General features: G+C 46.0%; 1 protein-coding gene across 1 annotated transcript in view; it reads left to right on the top strand.

Annotated features, from left to right (window-relative positions):
* NME8 (NME/NM23 family member 8) overlaps window positions 1-16,391 on the top strand; it is a 405,852-nt gene that overhangs the window by 125,424 nt on the left and 264,037 nt on the right. The window contains exon 7 of the mRNA XM_030207906.1: window positions 13,928-14,006. Within this exon, the coding sequence (XP_030063766.1) occupies window positions 13,928-14,006 (79 nt within the window). The remainder of the gene's footprint in view (window positions 1-13,927; window positions 14,007-16,391) is intronic.

The raw sequence follows: 16,391 nt of genomic DNA, 5'->3' as shown, positions 1-16,391 counted from the left end.
CTTCTCTTCTGATGAGTCCTTTGGGATTCCTTCTGACTCTTCCCCTCCGCTTGAAAGAAGACTATCTCTACCCGAGAGTCTGTCTTTTTCCTCTTTTGTCCGGGAAATGGCTACGGCTATTCCCTTCCCAGTGGAGGTTGAGGATGAGCCCAGGACTGAGATGCTCAAGATTCTGGATTGTTCTGCTCCACCTAAAGAGGCTGTGACAGTCCCTCCGCATAAGGTACTGAAGGAAGTCCTTTTGCGAAACTGGTCCGCCCCTCTGTCTGGTCCTGTGGTCCCCAAGAAAGCTGAATCCCAATGTCGGTTCCACGGTGAACGTGGATTGATGTCCCAATTACCTCACAATTCCATGGTGGTGGATTCCGCTCTCAAGAGAGCTAGGAGTACTAGAGGCTATGCTTTGGTGCCCCCAAGCAGAGAAGCTAGGACTCTTGACTCTTTTGGGAGGAGGATGTACCAGGCCGCTATGCTCGCCACCAAGATCCAATCTTACCAGCTTTTCACGAGCGTGCACTTGCGGGACTCGATACAACATGGATGCACTCGCTACGGAGCTGGCCGAGCCTTTTCGCCAGGTGGTCAGGCAGCAGAAGGCGTGTCGAAAGTTCCTGGCCAGGGGTACGTTTGACACTTTTGATGTAGCATCCAGGATCGCTGCTGAGGGTATAGTGATGCGCAGACTCTCATGGCTGCGTGTCTCTGACCTGGATCATTCTGTCCAGCAGCGAATGGCGGATGCTCCTTGCCGGGATGATAATCTTTTTGGTGAAAAAGTAGAGGATCTGGTTGATCAGATCAAGAAGCATAATGATGCTATGGATTCTCTCTCCCACTGGGCGCCTTCTACTACAGCTTCCTCATCTAGGAGGTATTTTGGTGGGAAGAGGAGTGCTCCCTATTCCTATCCTAGGTGTAGGTACACTCCTGCTTCTCGGCAACCTGCCCAGACTCAGCCCCAGCGCACTCATTCATGTCAACAGCGTGCATCTAAGGCCCACTCTGCTCCCCAGCAAAAGCAAGGGACGGGCTTTTGACTGGCTCCAGTTCAGCATAGCCTCAGTAAAAGTGTCCATACCGGACGACTTGCCGATAGGGGGGAGGTTAAAATTTTTTCACCAAAGGTGGCCTCTTATAACCTCCGACTGGTGGGTTCTTCAAATAGTCCGGTTAGGATACACCCTCAATCTGGTATCCAAACCTCCAAATTGCCCACTGGGAGCTCATTCTTACAGTTCCCAGCACAAGCAGATACTTGCAGAGGAACTTTCCGCCCTTCTAAAGGCCACTGCAGTCGAAGCCGTTCTACCAGGGGAAGAAGGGCTGGGATTCTATTCCAGGTACTTCCTTGTGCAAAAGAAAACAAGGGGGATGCGTCCCATCCTAGACCTAAGGGGCCTGAACAAATTTCTAGTTCGAGAAAAGTTCAGGATGGTTTCCCTGGGCACCCTTCTTCCCATGATTCAAGAGAACGATTGGCTATGCTCTCTGGACTTAAAGGATGCTTACACACACATCTCAATACTTCCAGCTCACTGGAGTTATTTTCGATTTCGGCTAGGAACACAGCACTTTCAGTACTGTGTACTGCCCTTTGGACTCGCGTCTGTGCCCAGAGTGTTCACAAAGTACCTGGCAGTAGTCGCAGCGTCGCTACGCAGACTGGGAGTGCATGTGTTCCCTTATTTTGACGATTGGCTAGTGAAGAGCACCTCGGAGGCAGGCGCTCTATAGTCCATGCGAATGACTATTTAGATGCTAGAGCTACTGGACTTTGTGATCAATTACTCCAAGTCCCATCTCATCCCAGTACAAAAGTTGGAATTCATTAGAGCTCTGTTGAACACAAGGACAGCTCGCGCTTATCTTCCCGAGGCGAGGGCGGACAACCTCCTGTCCCTGGTGTTCATGGTTCAAGCATCTCAACAGATCACGGCTGTCGCCTCGCGTTTATAGACTACTGCAATCTGCTTCTTGCTGGCCTCCCACTTAATCACCTCTCCCCTCTCCAATCGGTTCAAAACTCTGCTGCCCGTCTCGTCTTCCGCCAGGGTCGCTTTATTCATACTACCCCTCTCCTCAAGTCGCTTCACTGGCTCCCTATCCGTTTTCGCATCCTGTTCAAACTTCTTCTACTAACCTATAAATGTACTCACTCTGCTGCTCCTCAGTATCTCTCCACACTCGTCCTTCCCTACACCCCTTCCCGTGCACTCTGATCCATGGATAAATCCTTCTTATCTGTTCCCTTCTCCACTACTGCCAACTCCAGACTTCGCGCCTTCTGTCTCGCTGCACCCTACGCCTGGAATAAACTTCCCGAGCCCCTACAACTTGCCCCATCTTTGGCCTCCTTTAAATCTAGACTGAAAGCCCACTTCTTTAACATTGCTTTTGACTCGTAACCACTCGCCTCCACCTACCCTCCTCTCCTCCTTCCTGTACACATTAATTGATTTGATTTGCTTACTTTATTTTTTGTCTATTAGATTGTAAGCTCTTTGAGCAGGGACTGTCTTTCTTCTATGTTTGTGCAGCGCTGCGTACGCCTTGTAGCGCTACAAAAATGCTAAATAGTAGTAGTAGTAGTAGGCAGATGTTGAGACTTCTGGGGCACATGGCCTCCACAGTTCACGTAACTCCCATGGCACGCCTACACATGAGATCAGCTCAATGGACCCTAGCTTCCCAGTGGTATCAAGCTGTGGGGAGTCTAGAGGATGTAATCGAACTATCCACCGACTTTCGGATTTCCCTTCAGTGGTGGACGATTCGGTCCAATTTGACCTTGGGACGTCCATTCCAAATTCCTCAGCCACAAAAAGTGCTGACGACAGATGCATCCCTCCTAGGGTGGGGAGCTTATGTGGATGGGCTTCACACTAAGGAGCCTGGTCCTTTCAGGATAAGGTCTTCAGATCAATCTCCTGGATTTGCGAGCGATCTGGATTGCTCTAAAGGCTTTCAGAGACAGGCTGTCCAACCAAATCATATTGATTCAGAAGGGCAATCAGGTTGCCATGTATTACACAAGCAAGCAGGGGGGGTACCAGGTCTCACCCTCTGTGTCAGGAGGCCGTTCAGATGTGGCTTTGAGCATGCAGTCACGGCATGTTTTTCCAAGCCACTTACCTGGCAGGCGTAAACAACAGTCTGGCCGACAAATTGAGCAGAATAATGCAACCTCACGAGTTGTCTCTGAACAGGGACGTAGTCCGCAAGATCTTCTGAGCGTGGGGCACTCTCTCGGTGGATCTTTTTGCCACTCAGATCAGTGGAGGAGTGGCTTAGTGGTTAGAGCACCGGTTTTGCAATCCAGAGGTGGCCGGTTCAAATCCCACTGCTGCTTCTTGTGATCTTGGGCAAGTCACTTAACCCTCCATTGCCTCAGTACAAACTTAGATTGTGAGCTCTCCTGGGACAGAGAAATATCTAGAGTACCTGAATGTAACTCGCCTTGAGCTACTACTGAAAAGGTGTGAGCAAAATCCAAATCACAAAGTCCCTCAATTCTGTTCCAGGCTTCAAGCCCACGACAGACTAGAGTCAGATGCCTTTCTGCTTCATTGGGGAACGGGCCTCCTGTATGCGTATCCTCCCATACCTCTTATAGGAATGACTTTGCTGAAACGCAAACAAGACTGCGGAACCATGATTCTGATTGCTCCCTTCTGGCCACGTCAGATTTGGTTTCCTCTTCTTCTGGAGTTGTCCTTCAAAGAACCGTGGAGATTGGAGTGTTTTCCAACCCTCATCACCCAGAACGAGGGGTCACTTCTGCATCCCATCCTCCAGTCTCTGGCTGTCACGGCCTGGATGTTGAGAGCTTATAATTCGCCTCCTTGGGTCTTTTAGAGGGTGTCTCCCGAGTCTTGCTTGCTTCCAGGAAAGATTCCACGAAGAGGAAATGGAGGAGGTTTGCTGTCTGGTGTGATAGCAAGGTCCTAGACCCTTCTTGTCCTACACAGACCCTGCTTGAATACCTTCTACACTTGTCAGAGTCTGGTCTCAAGACCAACTCCGTAAGGGTTCATCTTAGTGCTATTACTGCTTTTCATTCCCGTGTAGAGGGTAAGCCTATCTCTGGACAGCCTTTAGTTGTTCGCTTCATGAGAGGTTTGCTTTTCTCAAAGCTCCCCTCCACCAATGTCATGGGATCTCAACGTTGTTCTCACCCAGCTGATGAAAGCTCCTTTTGAGCCACTGAATTCCTGCCATCTGAGGTACTTGACCTGGAAGGTCGTTTTCTTGGTGGCTGTTACTTCAGCTCATAGAGTCAGTGAGCTTCAGGCCTTGGTAGTTCATGCATCTTACATTAAGTTCCATCATAACAGAGTAGTCCTCTGCACGCACCTTACGTTCCTGCCGAAGGTGGTGTGGGAGTTCCATCTGAACCAGTCAATTGTCTTGCCAACTTTCTTTCCCTGTCCTCATACTGCCCTGGTGAAAGCAGTTCAAATACCATGGACTGCAGGAGAGCATTGGCCTGTTACGTGGAGCGGACACAGTTGTTTGTTTCTTTCGATCCTAACAGGAGGGGCGTCGCCATCAGAAAACGCACAATCTCCAATTGGCTAGCAGGTTGCATTTCCTTTACTTATGCCTAAGCTGGGCTGACTCTGGAGGAGTGGCCTAGTGGTTAGGGTGGTGGACTTTGGTCCTGAGGAACTGAGTTCGATTCCCGGCACAGGCAGCTCCTTGTGACTCTGGGCAAGTCACTTAACCCTCCATTGCCCGCCGCATTGAGCCTGCCATGAGTGGGAAAGCGTGGGGTACAAATGTAACAAAAATAAAATAAAATAATGTTAGAGCCATGGCTGCGTCAGTGGCCCACAAAGTCAGCCTCTATTGAAACGATTTGCAAGGCTGCAACATGGTCATCAGTCCATACATTCACATCTCACTACTGCCTTCAGCAGGATACCCAATGCGACAGTCGGTTTGGGCAGTCGGTGCTGCAGAATCTGTTCGGTTTTAGAATCCAACTCCACCCCCCAGACCCATTTTTGTTCTGTTCCAGGCTGCACTCCCAGTTAGTTGTTTATGGTTTCAGGTTAATCTATGTTATGTCCTTGCCATTGTGAGACCCAATTGACCAATGTTCATTGTTTTGAGTGAGCCTGGGTGCTAGGGATACCCCACATGTGAGAACAATCAGCCTGCTGTCCTCAGAGAATATCTGCTACAGGTATGTATCTTCGCTTTCTCTGAGGACAAGCAGGCTGTTTGTTCTCACAAACTCACCCTCCTGCCCTTTGGCGGAGTTGTTCTTTCTTTGTTTTATGCTTTTTGATTAAACTAAGGAACCATGCTGGCGCGGCGGGTGGGAAGTCATTCACGCATGCGTGGTGCGCGCTGTTCGCGCGACGGATCTTTCTAGAAAACTTTGTTTTATTTGGCTTGCAAAATCTTCCGATCCTGGGCTGCCGCGGACGTCGACCCACATGTGAGAACAATCAGCCTGCTGTCCTCAGAGAATACCTGCTACAGGTATGTATCTTCGCTTTACAATAAATCAAGTCTTGGTGTTATCATGGCATGCACAACTGGGATAAGATTTTCCTTCTCGATGTAAGGAGAGAGGCAGTGTAGTTGTTGTAAATAGTAGAAGCAGCTCTTGAAGGTTGTTTGGATTTGGGGAATCAGAATAAGTGTTGAATCTAACTGTATTCTAAGGTTCCTGACTTCTGAGTTGAGGGGAAGTTTGTACTTCCCAAAAGAGATTTTGATGTCAGGTATGTGTCCACTTGTGTTAGGGACCCAGATAAGCTCAGTTTTACTTGGGTTCAGGCAAAGTTTGTTGTGCTTAGCCCATTCTTGAATAGATGTTAGACTGGTAGCTAGTTTATGCAGGCAGTAGGTAAGTCAGGTTCAATGGGTATGAGTAGCTGCACATCATCCGCATAGATGTAGAACTGACTGTACGTTGACCTAATCAGCTTGGCTAGTGGCTTGAGGTAGATTTTTAACAGAATAGGTGCCATTATCAATCCTTGAGGTACACCACAGGTCAGTGCCCATGGTAGCGATGAGTTGCTGTGAAACATTATGGATTGTTGTCTGTCTGATAGGATCTGAACCACGCAAGTACTGTTCTATGGATACCTGTTTCTACCAGTCGTGCTAGAATGATATCATGATCCACAATGCCAAAAGCTGCTGAGAAATCTAGCAGTACTAACACCGAAGCAAATCCTCTGTCAGTTTCTGTGAAGATCATGTAGAAGAGCTATGTGGACTGTTTCTATTCCATAACCTTGTCTGAATCCAGATTGACATGGATCTAGCCAGTTTTTCTCTTCTAGCCAATCACTGAATTGAACACAGACTGTTTGTTCAATAAGTTTTCTTAGATATGGGATGTTGGATACTGGTGGGTAACTTTCAAGTTTGTCATGGTCAATGGTCATGGTTGGTTTTCTTTAGCAAAGGGTGACCATTGCCCTTTTCAGTGCTGTTAGTAGTTGCCCAGTAGAAAAAGAGGAGTTCACAATTTTAGTGGTACCTTCTATGAGGCCCATACTTGCTAGCTGCACTATCTTTGATGGGCAGAGGTCAAGGGAGCAAGTAGTTGGTTGAAGATCTCTTAGGATTTTGTCAGTTTAAAAGTGTCCCATATGTCAGTCAGGAGGGGGCAAGTTTGTGCACTCCTGGTTAACTGATTGTAAGTCAGATGGGGGTGGACCCAGGTCAGGGAAGACGAAGGAGAGAGACGTCCTGAAGACTACAGCGATCTGATGGTCTTCTTGCCCGTGCAGCGCCTTCATACAGAGGTGAGAGGCGCTGCACGGGCTCGGTAATGGGGAGGGAGGGATCGGTGGCGGGGGCGGAGGATGGCGGAAGGCAGGGCTGTGTGGAGAAAGAGTTGAGAGACAGGAAGGGAGGGGGGCCGGGCTCCTAAAGCTTTGATTTTTGTTCTGTTTTTTAATTTAATGCTGGGGGAGGAAGCGGGGAGCAGCGGCGAACACGGGGGGGGGGGGGGGGGGCAAGGCCAAACATACAGGATGCTCCTGACGAGCGCCTTTGCCCCCTCCCGATCCACATGTTTGTGTTTTGGGTTTTTTTTTTTGTTTTTTTGACATTTGTGGCATGCGCAGCATGGCATGCCAGCATAAGGCTTGGCTGCTCTGCGCATGCTTTAGGGGCCAATTACCGACGGGGATTCCACCAGTTTGATGCATTGTACTTTCAAATATCGCACCGAACGTGTGCGACTTGTTTTTTTGGTGCATTGTTTTTTTAAAATTCGTTAAGGACTTTTACATTTTTGATTTTTTAACGTTTGGTTGATGCATCTGGGCCTATGTCAGGAGTAACTTGGGTAAATCCACTGCATATCCTAGGATAAGCAAAATAAAATCTGTTTTACTGTTCTGGGATCTTGCCAGGTACTTGTGACCTGGATTAGCCACTGTTGGAAACAGGATACTAAGCTTGATGGACCGGTCTGTCCCAGTATGGCAATGCTCATGTTCTTTTGAGATTGGTGACAAGTAGTGCGATTGGGTTCAAAAGCTAAAAAAATTTTAAGAAGTGTGCACTGATTGAAATGTAAAGTGGACATATTGGAAGACCTTTGTAGTCTGAGGCAGTCCCACTAGAAATATGAGCACACTACATTAAATATTTAAACATACTTTTTATCTTATGTTGGGGAAGTTTCCTTTCAGAGTGCTTCACTATTTTTTCCCCTTTTTTCTCATATATTTTTTGGTTTGACTTATTTGAGTACATCAGAGTAAACAAAGGCTCGCACAATCAGCTGTATAATATTAGCCATCAGCCATCCCCCCCCAACGTGTTATATGTTCTCTGGTGCCTGTCTTCCAGAGGCAAAACAGAACATGTAAACAGACAAGGCTATAAGGAGAAGCTCTTCTCATTTATACTGAAGACATTGCTTTTGTAATTATTATGTTGTGTTGTAACTATTTGTTTAATTGTTCTTCTGTAACCCACTAAGATTTTTATAGATGATATGAGATAAGAGTGAGACAGATAAATAAAAAGGGCATGTGAGCTCAACCATAGGCTGGTGGTGCTCAGCATCAAAGAAGCATCACTTCTCTTTAAAGTCAAGCAGCAATAGAGGCCAAGAAAACTAAATATCCATTAGCTCCTCCTACCTCATGAAAACGGAGGTTTCGGTTTCATTAGTATTTGAGTACTTGAGATGCTCTATGCTGAAAGACGTATATACTGGTGGCAGCTGGGCTAAACTATGAGGACCTCTCACTATTGAAAGAAACTGGGAAATCCCTTCAGTCTTTGACAGCTTAAGTTACTGCCATCCAATACTCTTCAAATGACCTAAGAGGGTCTCACCCCTTACTCCCCATTCCCTTTTGTCATTGGCATTCATTACGAAGGAATTAAATGTAAAGGTCCAGAAAGTGTATTGGATCAATATTTTGCTATAATTGGTGCATTGGCTTCAACAATGCAGATCAACTCATTCTGAAGACTAAATTGCACTTTTCTGTATCACACCATTACCAGTGGCCTGAGGGACATTTGTGCAAACAGTTGCACTATCAATATTTAAACATTGAGTAGGTAAAATAGGGGAACAGTATACCATGTTGCATCAGTGTCTAGAGCTTTCCCAGACAATTGAGGGCCTCTCTAGTGGCTGGACAGTTGGAGATTAGTGCTATTTCACCAGCTCATGATTATGGACCTGAAGACTGCTTTAATCAGGAAGAGTCAACAGTTCTTCCTTCAGAGCCCTCTCCTCCACAGAAAAGGAGACAATATCTGAAAGAGAACCTCTCAATTGTAAATTCAGTTGGAGAAGGGGCAGAATCCAGGGAAAAATTACTGAACATCCTCCAGTCAGTTCTCCTAAGGAGATTGTTGTTCCCCTGAGGAGGTACAGTCAATATTATAGGAGTCCTCTATAACGGGAAGGTAAATACAATATATTGTTATCCTGAATCTCCTGGATATGATGAATAACATCTACCTTATTAGTCTATGAAGTGTCCAAGTTTATTTAGTGTTTGTTATACCATACATCAAACAGGTTATCTGAGCAGTTTACACTACTACAAGAGAAGGGAAAGGATAGAGAGAAAAGAAGGTGATAAAAGGTGGGAGGAGAGTGAGTAGATAAGAGAGAACTATAATATATGACAGGATAGAGGGGTAGGAAAAGAACAGTTCAATGACATGTCCCACAGGTCATCGCTGGAGAGAATCAAGTAAGTTGTAGGCATCCTCAAACAAATCAGATTTACATTTTGTCAAGGAAGTCTATAAGCGTAGGTGGAGGGGCAATGCATTCCAAAGGGTGGGGCCAGTGACAAAAAAAATCAAGCAGTGGGTAATATCAAATTTAATTTGTCTAAAAGATGGGCCAACTGGAAGGTTCTGCTGTACAAGAGATAATCTGTGGTCTGAAGCTGAGGGTGTTGCCTAATGTGAACCCTGGAATTTTTAAGGATGGTACTAGAGAGACTTGAAAGCCTCTTAGAAGAAATTGTGATGATAGAGTAGCACTTCTGATGTCGGAGAAAAGAAGGGTTTCAGTATGTGATAATCCATAATTAAGAAAATTTAATGTCCTGAGAGTTGGCAGGTTCAAGAGGGAATAGAATCTAGACATCATCAGCGTATATGTATGAAGTTAGGCCAATAGATTGAATGAGTGTTAAGAGTACTCCACAGGTACTTGAGAATGGGTTGGAAAATGCATTTTGATGGCTTACTATATATTCACAAAAGGGCCAGAGGTCCAGGTGCCATTTCTTGGTACCATAGGATCAAATCTTCAAACACTTATTGAGAAAGAAGTTTATCTCAAGGGTATCTTCAGTTCCCACATATTTGCTTAGCAATTATTCGTGGGCCAGAATATTTATAACATTCTTGGGGAAGGGAAATGATTTGTCAGACTGTCTCCCTCAAGAGAAGTGTAATAATCTGGTACCATTGGTGGACAAGCATAAGAAGTGTAGAAAAAATTTTTGTCAGGTCAACCTATGATGCTTTCAAGGTGGCAGCTAGAATGTTTCCAATATGAATTGGCACTTACAGACTCCCATGGACCCTGGCCTTTGATCATTTGAGTCTTATATTTTAGCCAAAGAATGATGTGCACACTAACTACAGCGTACATCTTCACACTTGGGTATATTTTTCACATTCTGCATTAAAGTAGGAATTTGTTAACACTGATTTTCATGGCATCTCATGGTATCCCCTCGTCATTGATGGAGGAAGCTTCTGCAAAGTTGAGGGTGGAGTCTAAAGGACCAAGATCTTCCTACTGAAGACAGACTTGGTCTCAGCCCTCCCTTGAAGCGTTCTTTGCTTACACCGATAGAGATCACTCAAGGGCGTCTGATGAATATCCTAGGTACTTCTCAGAGGAAGAGTCCTATGATATTCCATCTGACCCCTCCACACCAGAGGAGAGATGAAAATCTCCACTTGAGATACTCTCTTTCCCAGTTTTTGTGAAGGCAATGTCAGGGCTGAGATGGTTGAGGTCCTTGACAATGACTGTCCTCTTAGAGAGGCTGTGACTGTCCTACATCGTGTCAAACAAATCTCATTGAATTCTTTGACTGGGTGACTGGAGAATTGAATCAAGGACGTGCTATGGACGTAATCTACTTAGATTTCAGCAAAGCCTTTGACACGGTTCCCCACAGGAGGCTCTTGAATAAAATGGACAGGCTGAAGATAGGACCTGAAGTGGTTAACTGGATTAGGAACTGGTTGACGGACAGAAACCAGAGGGTGGTGGTAAATGGAATTCGCTCGGAGGAGGGGAAGGTGAATAGTGGAGTGCCTCAGGGATCAGTGCTGGGGCCGATTCTGTTCAATATATTTGTGAGTGACATTGCCGAAGGGTTAGAAGATAAAGTTTGCCTATTTGCGGATGATACTAAGATTTGCAACAGAGTGGACACCAGGGAGGGAGTGGAAAACATGAAAAAGGATCTGCAGAAGCTAGAAGAAAGGACTAAGGTTTGGCAATTAAAATTCAATGTGAAGAAATGCAAAGTGATGCACTTAGGGAGTAGAAATCCATGGGAGACATATGTGTTAGGCGGGGAGAGTCTGATAGGTACGGACGGGGAGAGGGATCTTGAGGTGATAGTATCTGAGGATTTGAAGGCGACGAAACAGTGTGACAAGGCGGTGGCCGTAGCCAGAAGGTTGCTAGGCTGTATAGAGAGAGGTGTGACCAGCAGAAGAAAAGAGGTGTTGATGCCCCTGTATAAGTCGTTGGTGAGGCCCCACCTGGAGTATTGTGTTCAGTTTTGAAGGCCGTACCTTGCTAAAGATGTAAAAAAAAATGGAAGCGGTGCAAAGAAAAGCTACGAGAATGGTATGGGATTTGCGTTACAAGATGTATGAGGAGAGACTTGCTGACCTGAACATGTATACCCTGAAGGAAAGGAGAAACAGGGGTGATATGATACAGACGTTCAAATATTTGAAAGGTATTAATCCGCAAATGAACCTTTTCCATAGATGGGAAGGCGGTAGAACGAGAGGACATGATATGAGATTGAAGGGGGGGCAAACTCAAGAAAAATGTCAGGAAGTATTTTTTCACGGAAAGAGTGGTACATACTTGGAATGCCCTCCCACAGGAGGTGGTGGAGATGAAAACGGTAGCGGAATTCAAGTATGCGTGGGATAAACATAAAGGAATCCTGTGCAGAAGGAATGGATCCTCAGAAGCTTAGCTGAGATTGGGAGATGGGGCTGGTGTTTGGGAGGTGGGGCTAGTGCTGGGCAAGACTTCTACAGTCTGTGTCCTGAAAATGGCAGATACAAATCAAGGTAACGTATACACAAGAAGTAGCACTCTTGTTGGGCAGACTAGATGGCAGAAAAAGTCCTGCATGGTCCATCATTGACTATGTTACTATGTTACATCACAAGATCTTGCATGATGTTCATGTGAAGAACTGGGAGTCCCCTCTGTTGGTCCCTGTCCTCCTCAAGAAAACTGATGCCATGTATCGGATCCTGAGTTCCCCTGGGTTTGATAAACTGGAGTTATCTCCTCATTCCCTGGTGGTGGAATCCACGTTCCAACGAGCCAGAAGTTCTAGAGAGTTTGATTTGGCACCCCCAGGCAGAGAAGCTTGAACTCTGGACTTGTTTGGGTTGAAGAAGTATCAGACCTTAATGCTCATCTCCCTTATACAGTCATACCAGCTCTACATGAGCCTCTACTTGTGGAACTTGGTGCACAATATGACTGATTTGGTAAATTCTCTTCCACTGGATCAAGCCGAATCTCTTCGCAAGGTGGTGTGTCATAAATTTCTGGCCAGGGGTGCTTGTGATACTTTTGATGTGGCATCCAGGATTTCTGCCCAAAGTATAGCGATGTATCTCTGATGTGGACTAGGCAGTTCAGCAGAGGTTGGTAGATATCACGTGCCGTGGGGATAATCTTCTTGCAGAGAATGTGGAGGTAGTCACAGACCTTGTGGGCGCAAAACAGATAACATTCTTATTGGGGTGTTATGGGTGTACTACACATTCACATCTTACTATTGCCTTGAGCAAGATACCCAACATGATAGTTATTTTGGACAGAGAATTCTGCAGAATTTGTTTGGGCTTTAGAATCCAACCCCCCCCCCCCCCCCCACCAGCCTGTTTTGTTCTGTTCCATGCTGCACTCTCTTCACAGTATGTATATAGATTCAGGTTAATTAGTATTTTGAACTCGCCATTGTGAGTTCCAGTTGACCTACTGTTGTTGCTTTTAGTGAACCTGGTAGCTAGGGATTCCCACATGTGAGAATTGTCTGGCCTGTTTTTCCTCACAGAAAGTGAAGATACTTACCTGTAGCAGGTATTCTCCGAGGACAGCAAGCCATCAATTCTCACATACCCTCCCACCTCCCCTTGGAGTTCTTTTGTATTGCTATTTTACTGTACTGATGGTTCTGTGCTCTTGTGGCATGTGGGCAGGAACTCGACCATGCACAGTGGGGGTGCTGCCATGTGCTCTTAAAGATATACCATGCTATAAAAGTGTTCTGCACCTGTCTATGTGGATGATGTCATACACCTGTGAGAATTGATGGCCTGCTTATCTCATAGAATACCTGCTACACGTACGTTGCTTTATTCTTTCATGTTGAAAGTATAGATCAGGGTTGCCCAACCTTGGTCCTTCAGGGCCACAATCTAGTCAGGTTTTCAAGTTTTCCCAATGAATATGTGTATGATCTATTTGCATGCATTGCTTCTATTGTATGCAAATAGATCTCAAGCATATTCATTGTGGAAATCCTGAAGACCCGTCCTGGTGGGGGCTGAGGTTGGACATCCCTGGTATAGAGTATGTATTGTAAGTTAATGAAACAAATTTGTACATTAATGGATTTTGAATTGTGCTTTTACAGACAGAATGTGAAAAATGTACTAGGGTGTGAAGACTTGTAAGGCACTGTATGAGTCAGAGGAACTTAGAAATGTGTGCATGTGTGTGTTAGTACATAATAAAATAGAAATAAAGTATGCAAGTAAATCTATTGAATGTTCAGCTTAAAAAGGTAAGTTGTCTGATTTTCTGTTTTTGTGACCAAATTGTTGCTTGTGGAATACAGTTATAAATGCTGACTAGAAAGTATGGTTATTTTCTTCAGTTTCATGTATATATTTTTTTGGAAGATAGAAAGTGTATTCTTTGCCACAACTATACCTTGTTTAGGTATGAGAATTAGTATACAGTTTTGGAAGTTTACACAGAATACAGCCTGATCAGTGCCAGGTAATTTTGTCATGAGTTTTATCTTTATAGTTGACCAGTATTTTAAACATTTGCACTTTATTAGAAATAATAATTTTCAGATATAGAAAGCCCCTTAATATTAACAGTACTACAGCGTGTAGTTACTTGATGTTTACCATTAGTAACAGCATGAATTTGACATGTTGAAAGGTTAAAGAAGTTAAGTTACAACCTGAAGAAACTGAAGAATCTGTAGAGAGGCAACCCACAGAAGAACCTGGCATTACTGGCAAGTGATATATCTTAGCTATTTGAAATTTTGTTTACATTGAAGAGGTAAATAGAGCATATTGATTTTATATGGCTTATATCTTCTGTGTTTAAAACTCTTCTGTATATGGATTTGGTAGTTTTATATTTGAAAAATCGGTTTGACTCAAGCTTACATAGTGAGCTGCCTTTTTTCCCCCCAAAATCAACATTTGAATTTTTTAAAATGGAAACTCTAAATCAAGCAACAAATTTACTTGATAAATTAAATTTTGTGGCTATTTCAGTTATACAGGCGAGCCAATTCTTTGCACAGTTGTTAGAATTAAATTTGATACACAGTATATTTGAGGAGAAGATTCTCATATTTTATTAATTATGTTTGTTGTTTTGTGCATAATTAGCAAATTAGGCATGCCTCTTCTATAGTGTCTTTATTTTTGCTTCAGGTCATAAAGGTCTTCTTCAGTGGCAAGCAGACCTAGCAGTCTGCACACATAGGTAATGTCTGATGGGACCTAGGGCCAGTGCACTGTAAACAAAGCTTACCAATTATTTAAAGAGCTCTATTGTGGGAATTATATATCAGCATTCTTGAGCAAGTCCATCTCGGTACTCTTTCTGCAGAGCCTAATGGTCATATATTTTCCATGGGATTCATGAGTATCTGCAAAAGTCTTTTAAAATGGCTTTTGCATCCTGAACCTAGTTAGTTTCTCGTCTCTTCCCATTAGAAAACCCTTAGGCATTTAAGGGGGGATGCACCAAAGTCCTCGTTAGAGCCATTCAGTACCGAATTCCATAATGAATCGGTACGGAATGGCTATGCACGAAGGAAAGGGAATGCAAATGAGCTGCTCATTGCAGCTTACTTGCATTCTCTAACCCTTCGTAAAACCGTCGGAAAATCGGCCCGTAGAGCATGCGCAGAGCAGCCAAGCGTTATGCTGGCTGCTCTGCGCATTCCAAGAAAGTCAGAAAAAAAACAAAACAAACACGTCCTTTATGGACGGCCTTGCCCCCCCCCCCCGCCCGAGGTCCTTTATCGCCGGCCTTGCCCCCCCGCCCGAGGTCGCCGCTGCTCCCCTAGGGCCGTGCCAACACGGTAAGCGAGGTAAGCATGGCAGGAGGGCGCCATCCTCTGGGGGGCGCCCCGCCGCACCATGCTTACCTCGCCCTCTTCTCCCCAGATCCTTTTCCTTTTTTTTTTGTTTAAATTTACCTCTGTCCGGCGGCGTAGCGTCAGTGAGAAGGAGGTGGTGCTCCCCCGCCCCGACGTGTCTACTAGTCTTCCCTTCGCTGTGTTCCGCCTTCTTCTGACGTCAGAAATGACGTCAGAAGAAGGCGGGGACACTTAGCGAAGGGAAGAAGAGTAGTAGACACGTCGGGGCGGGGGAGTGCCGCCTCCTTCTCACTGACGCTACACTGCCGCCGGACAGAGGTAAATTTAAACAAAAAAAAAAAAAAAAGGAAAAGGATCTGGGGAGAAGAGGGAGGGCAGTGTAGCGATCGTTTTCGGGGGGAGCGGCGGCGGCGGCGCGGTGCCAATGGGGGGGGGCGCCGGAGGCGCCAATTGCAGGGGGGCACCGGAGACCCTAGGCACGGCCCTGCGCTCCCCCCTGCATTAAAATCATAACTTTAGGCTGCCCCGGCCCCCCTCCCTCCCTCCCTTCCTCTCTTTCTCCTCCTTTCTTTGAAATGACAGCTCCGCTCCCCCCCCCCCCCGAGGTCGTCGCCGCCGCTCCCCCCCCTCCACCGGGACCCCTCCGTCTGATACCGGGCCCTCACAGCGCCTTTCACCTCTGTGTGAAGACGCTGCACAGGCAAGGACAGCTGATCGCCTCTTTGGACATCCCTCCTTTCCTCCTGGGCCCGCCCTCGTCTGACGTAAGTAACCTACGTAGGTTACTTACATCAGATGAAGGTGGGCCTAGGAGGAAAGGAGGGACGTCCGAAGAGGCGACCAGCTGTTCTTGCCCGTGCAGCACCTTCACACAGAGGTGAGAGGCGCTGTGAGGGCCCGGTATCAGATGGAGGGGGGCCCGGTGGAGGGGGGGAGCGGCGGGAGGGGGCATGGGGGCGGAGAATGGCGGGAGCTGTCATTTCAAAGAAAGGAGAAGAAAGAGAGGAAGGGAGGGGGGCCGGGGCTACCTAAAGTTATGATTTTAATGCAGGGGGAGCGGGGAGCAGCGGCAACCTTGGGGGGGGGGGGCAAGGCCATCAATAAACGACGCTCCTGATGAGCGTTTTTGCCCCCTCCCGATTTTTTTTTTTTTTAACATTTAAGTTTTGGAAGCCGGGCAGCCCCAACGAGAGGTACCGACCTCTCGTTAGCTTTCCTGGAGTTTTCCAGCGTTAGGGCAAGCGCAAAACCTTAGTGCATCTCATTCCGTTTTTGTTTGCT

This window comes from Microcaecilia unicolor, chromosome 1 (genome assembly GCF_901765095.1).
Source record: "Microcaecilia unicolor chromosome 1, aMicUni1.1, whole genome shotgun sequence".
Taxonomy (NCBI): Eukaryota; Metazoa; Chordata; class Amphibia; order Gymnophiona; family Siphonopidae; genus Microcaecilia; species Microcaecilia unicolor.
The sequence above is the reverse complement of the archived record's forward strand: the minus strand, read 5'-3'. Positions and strand labels throughout refer to the sequence as shown.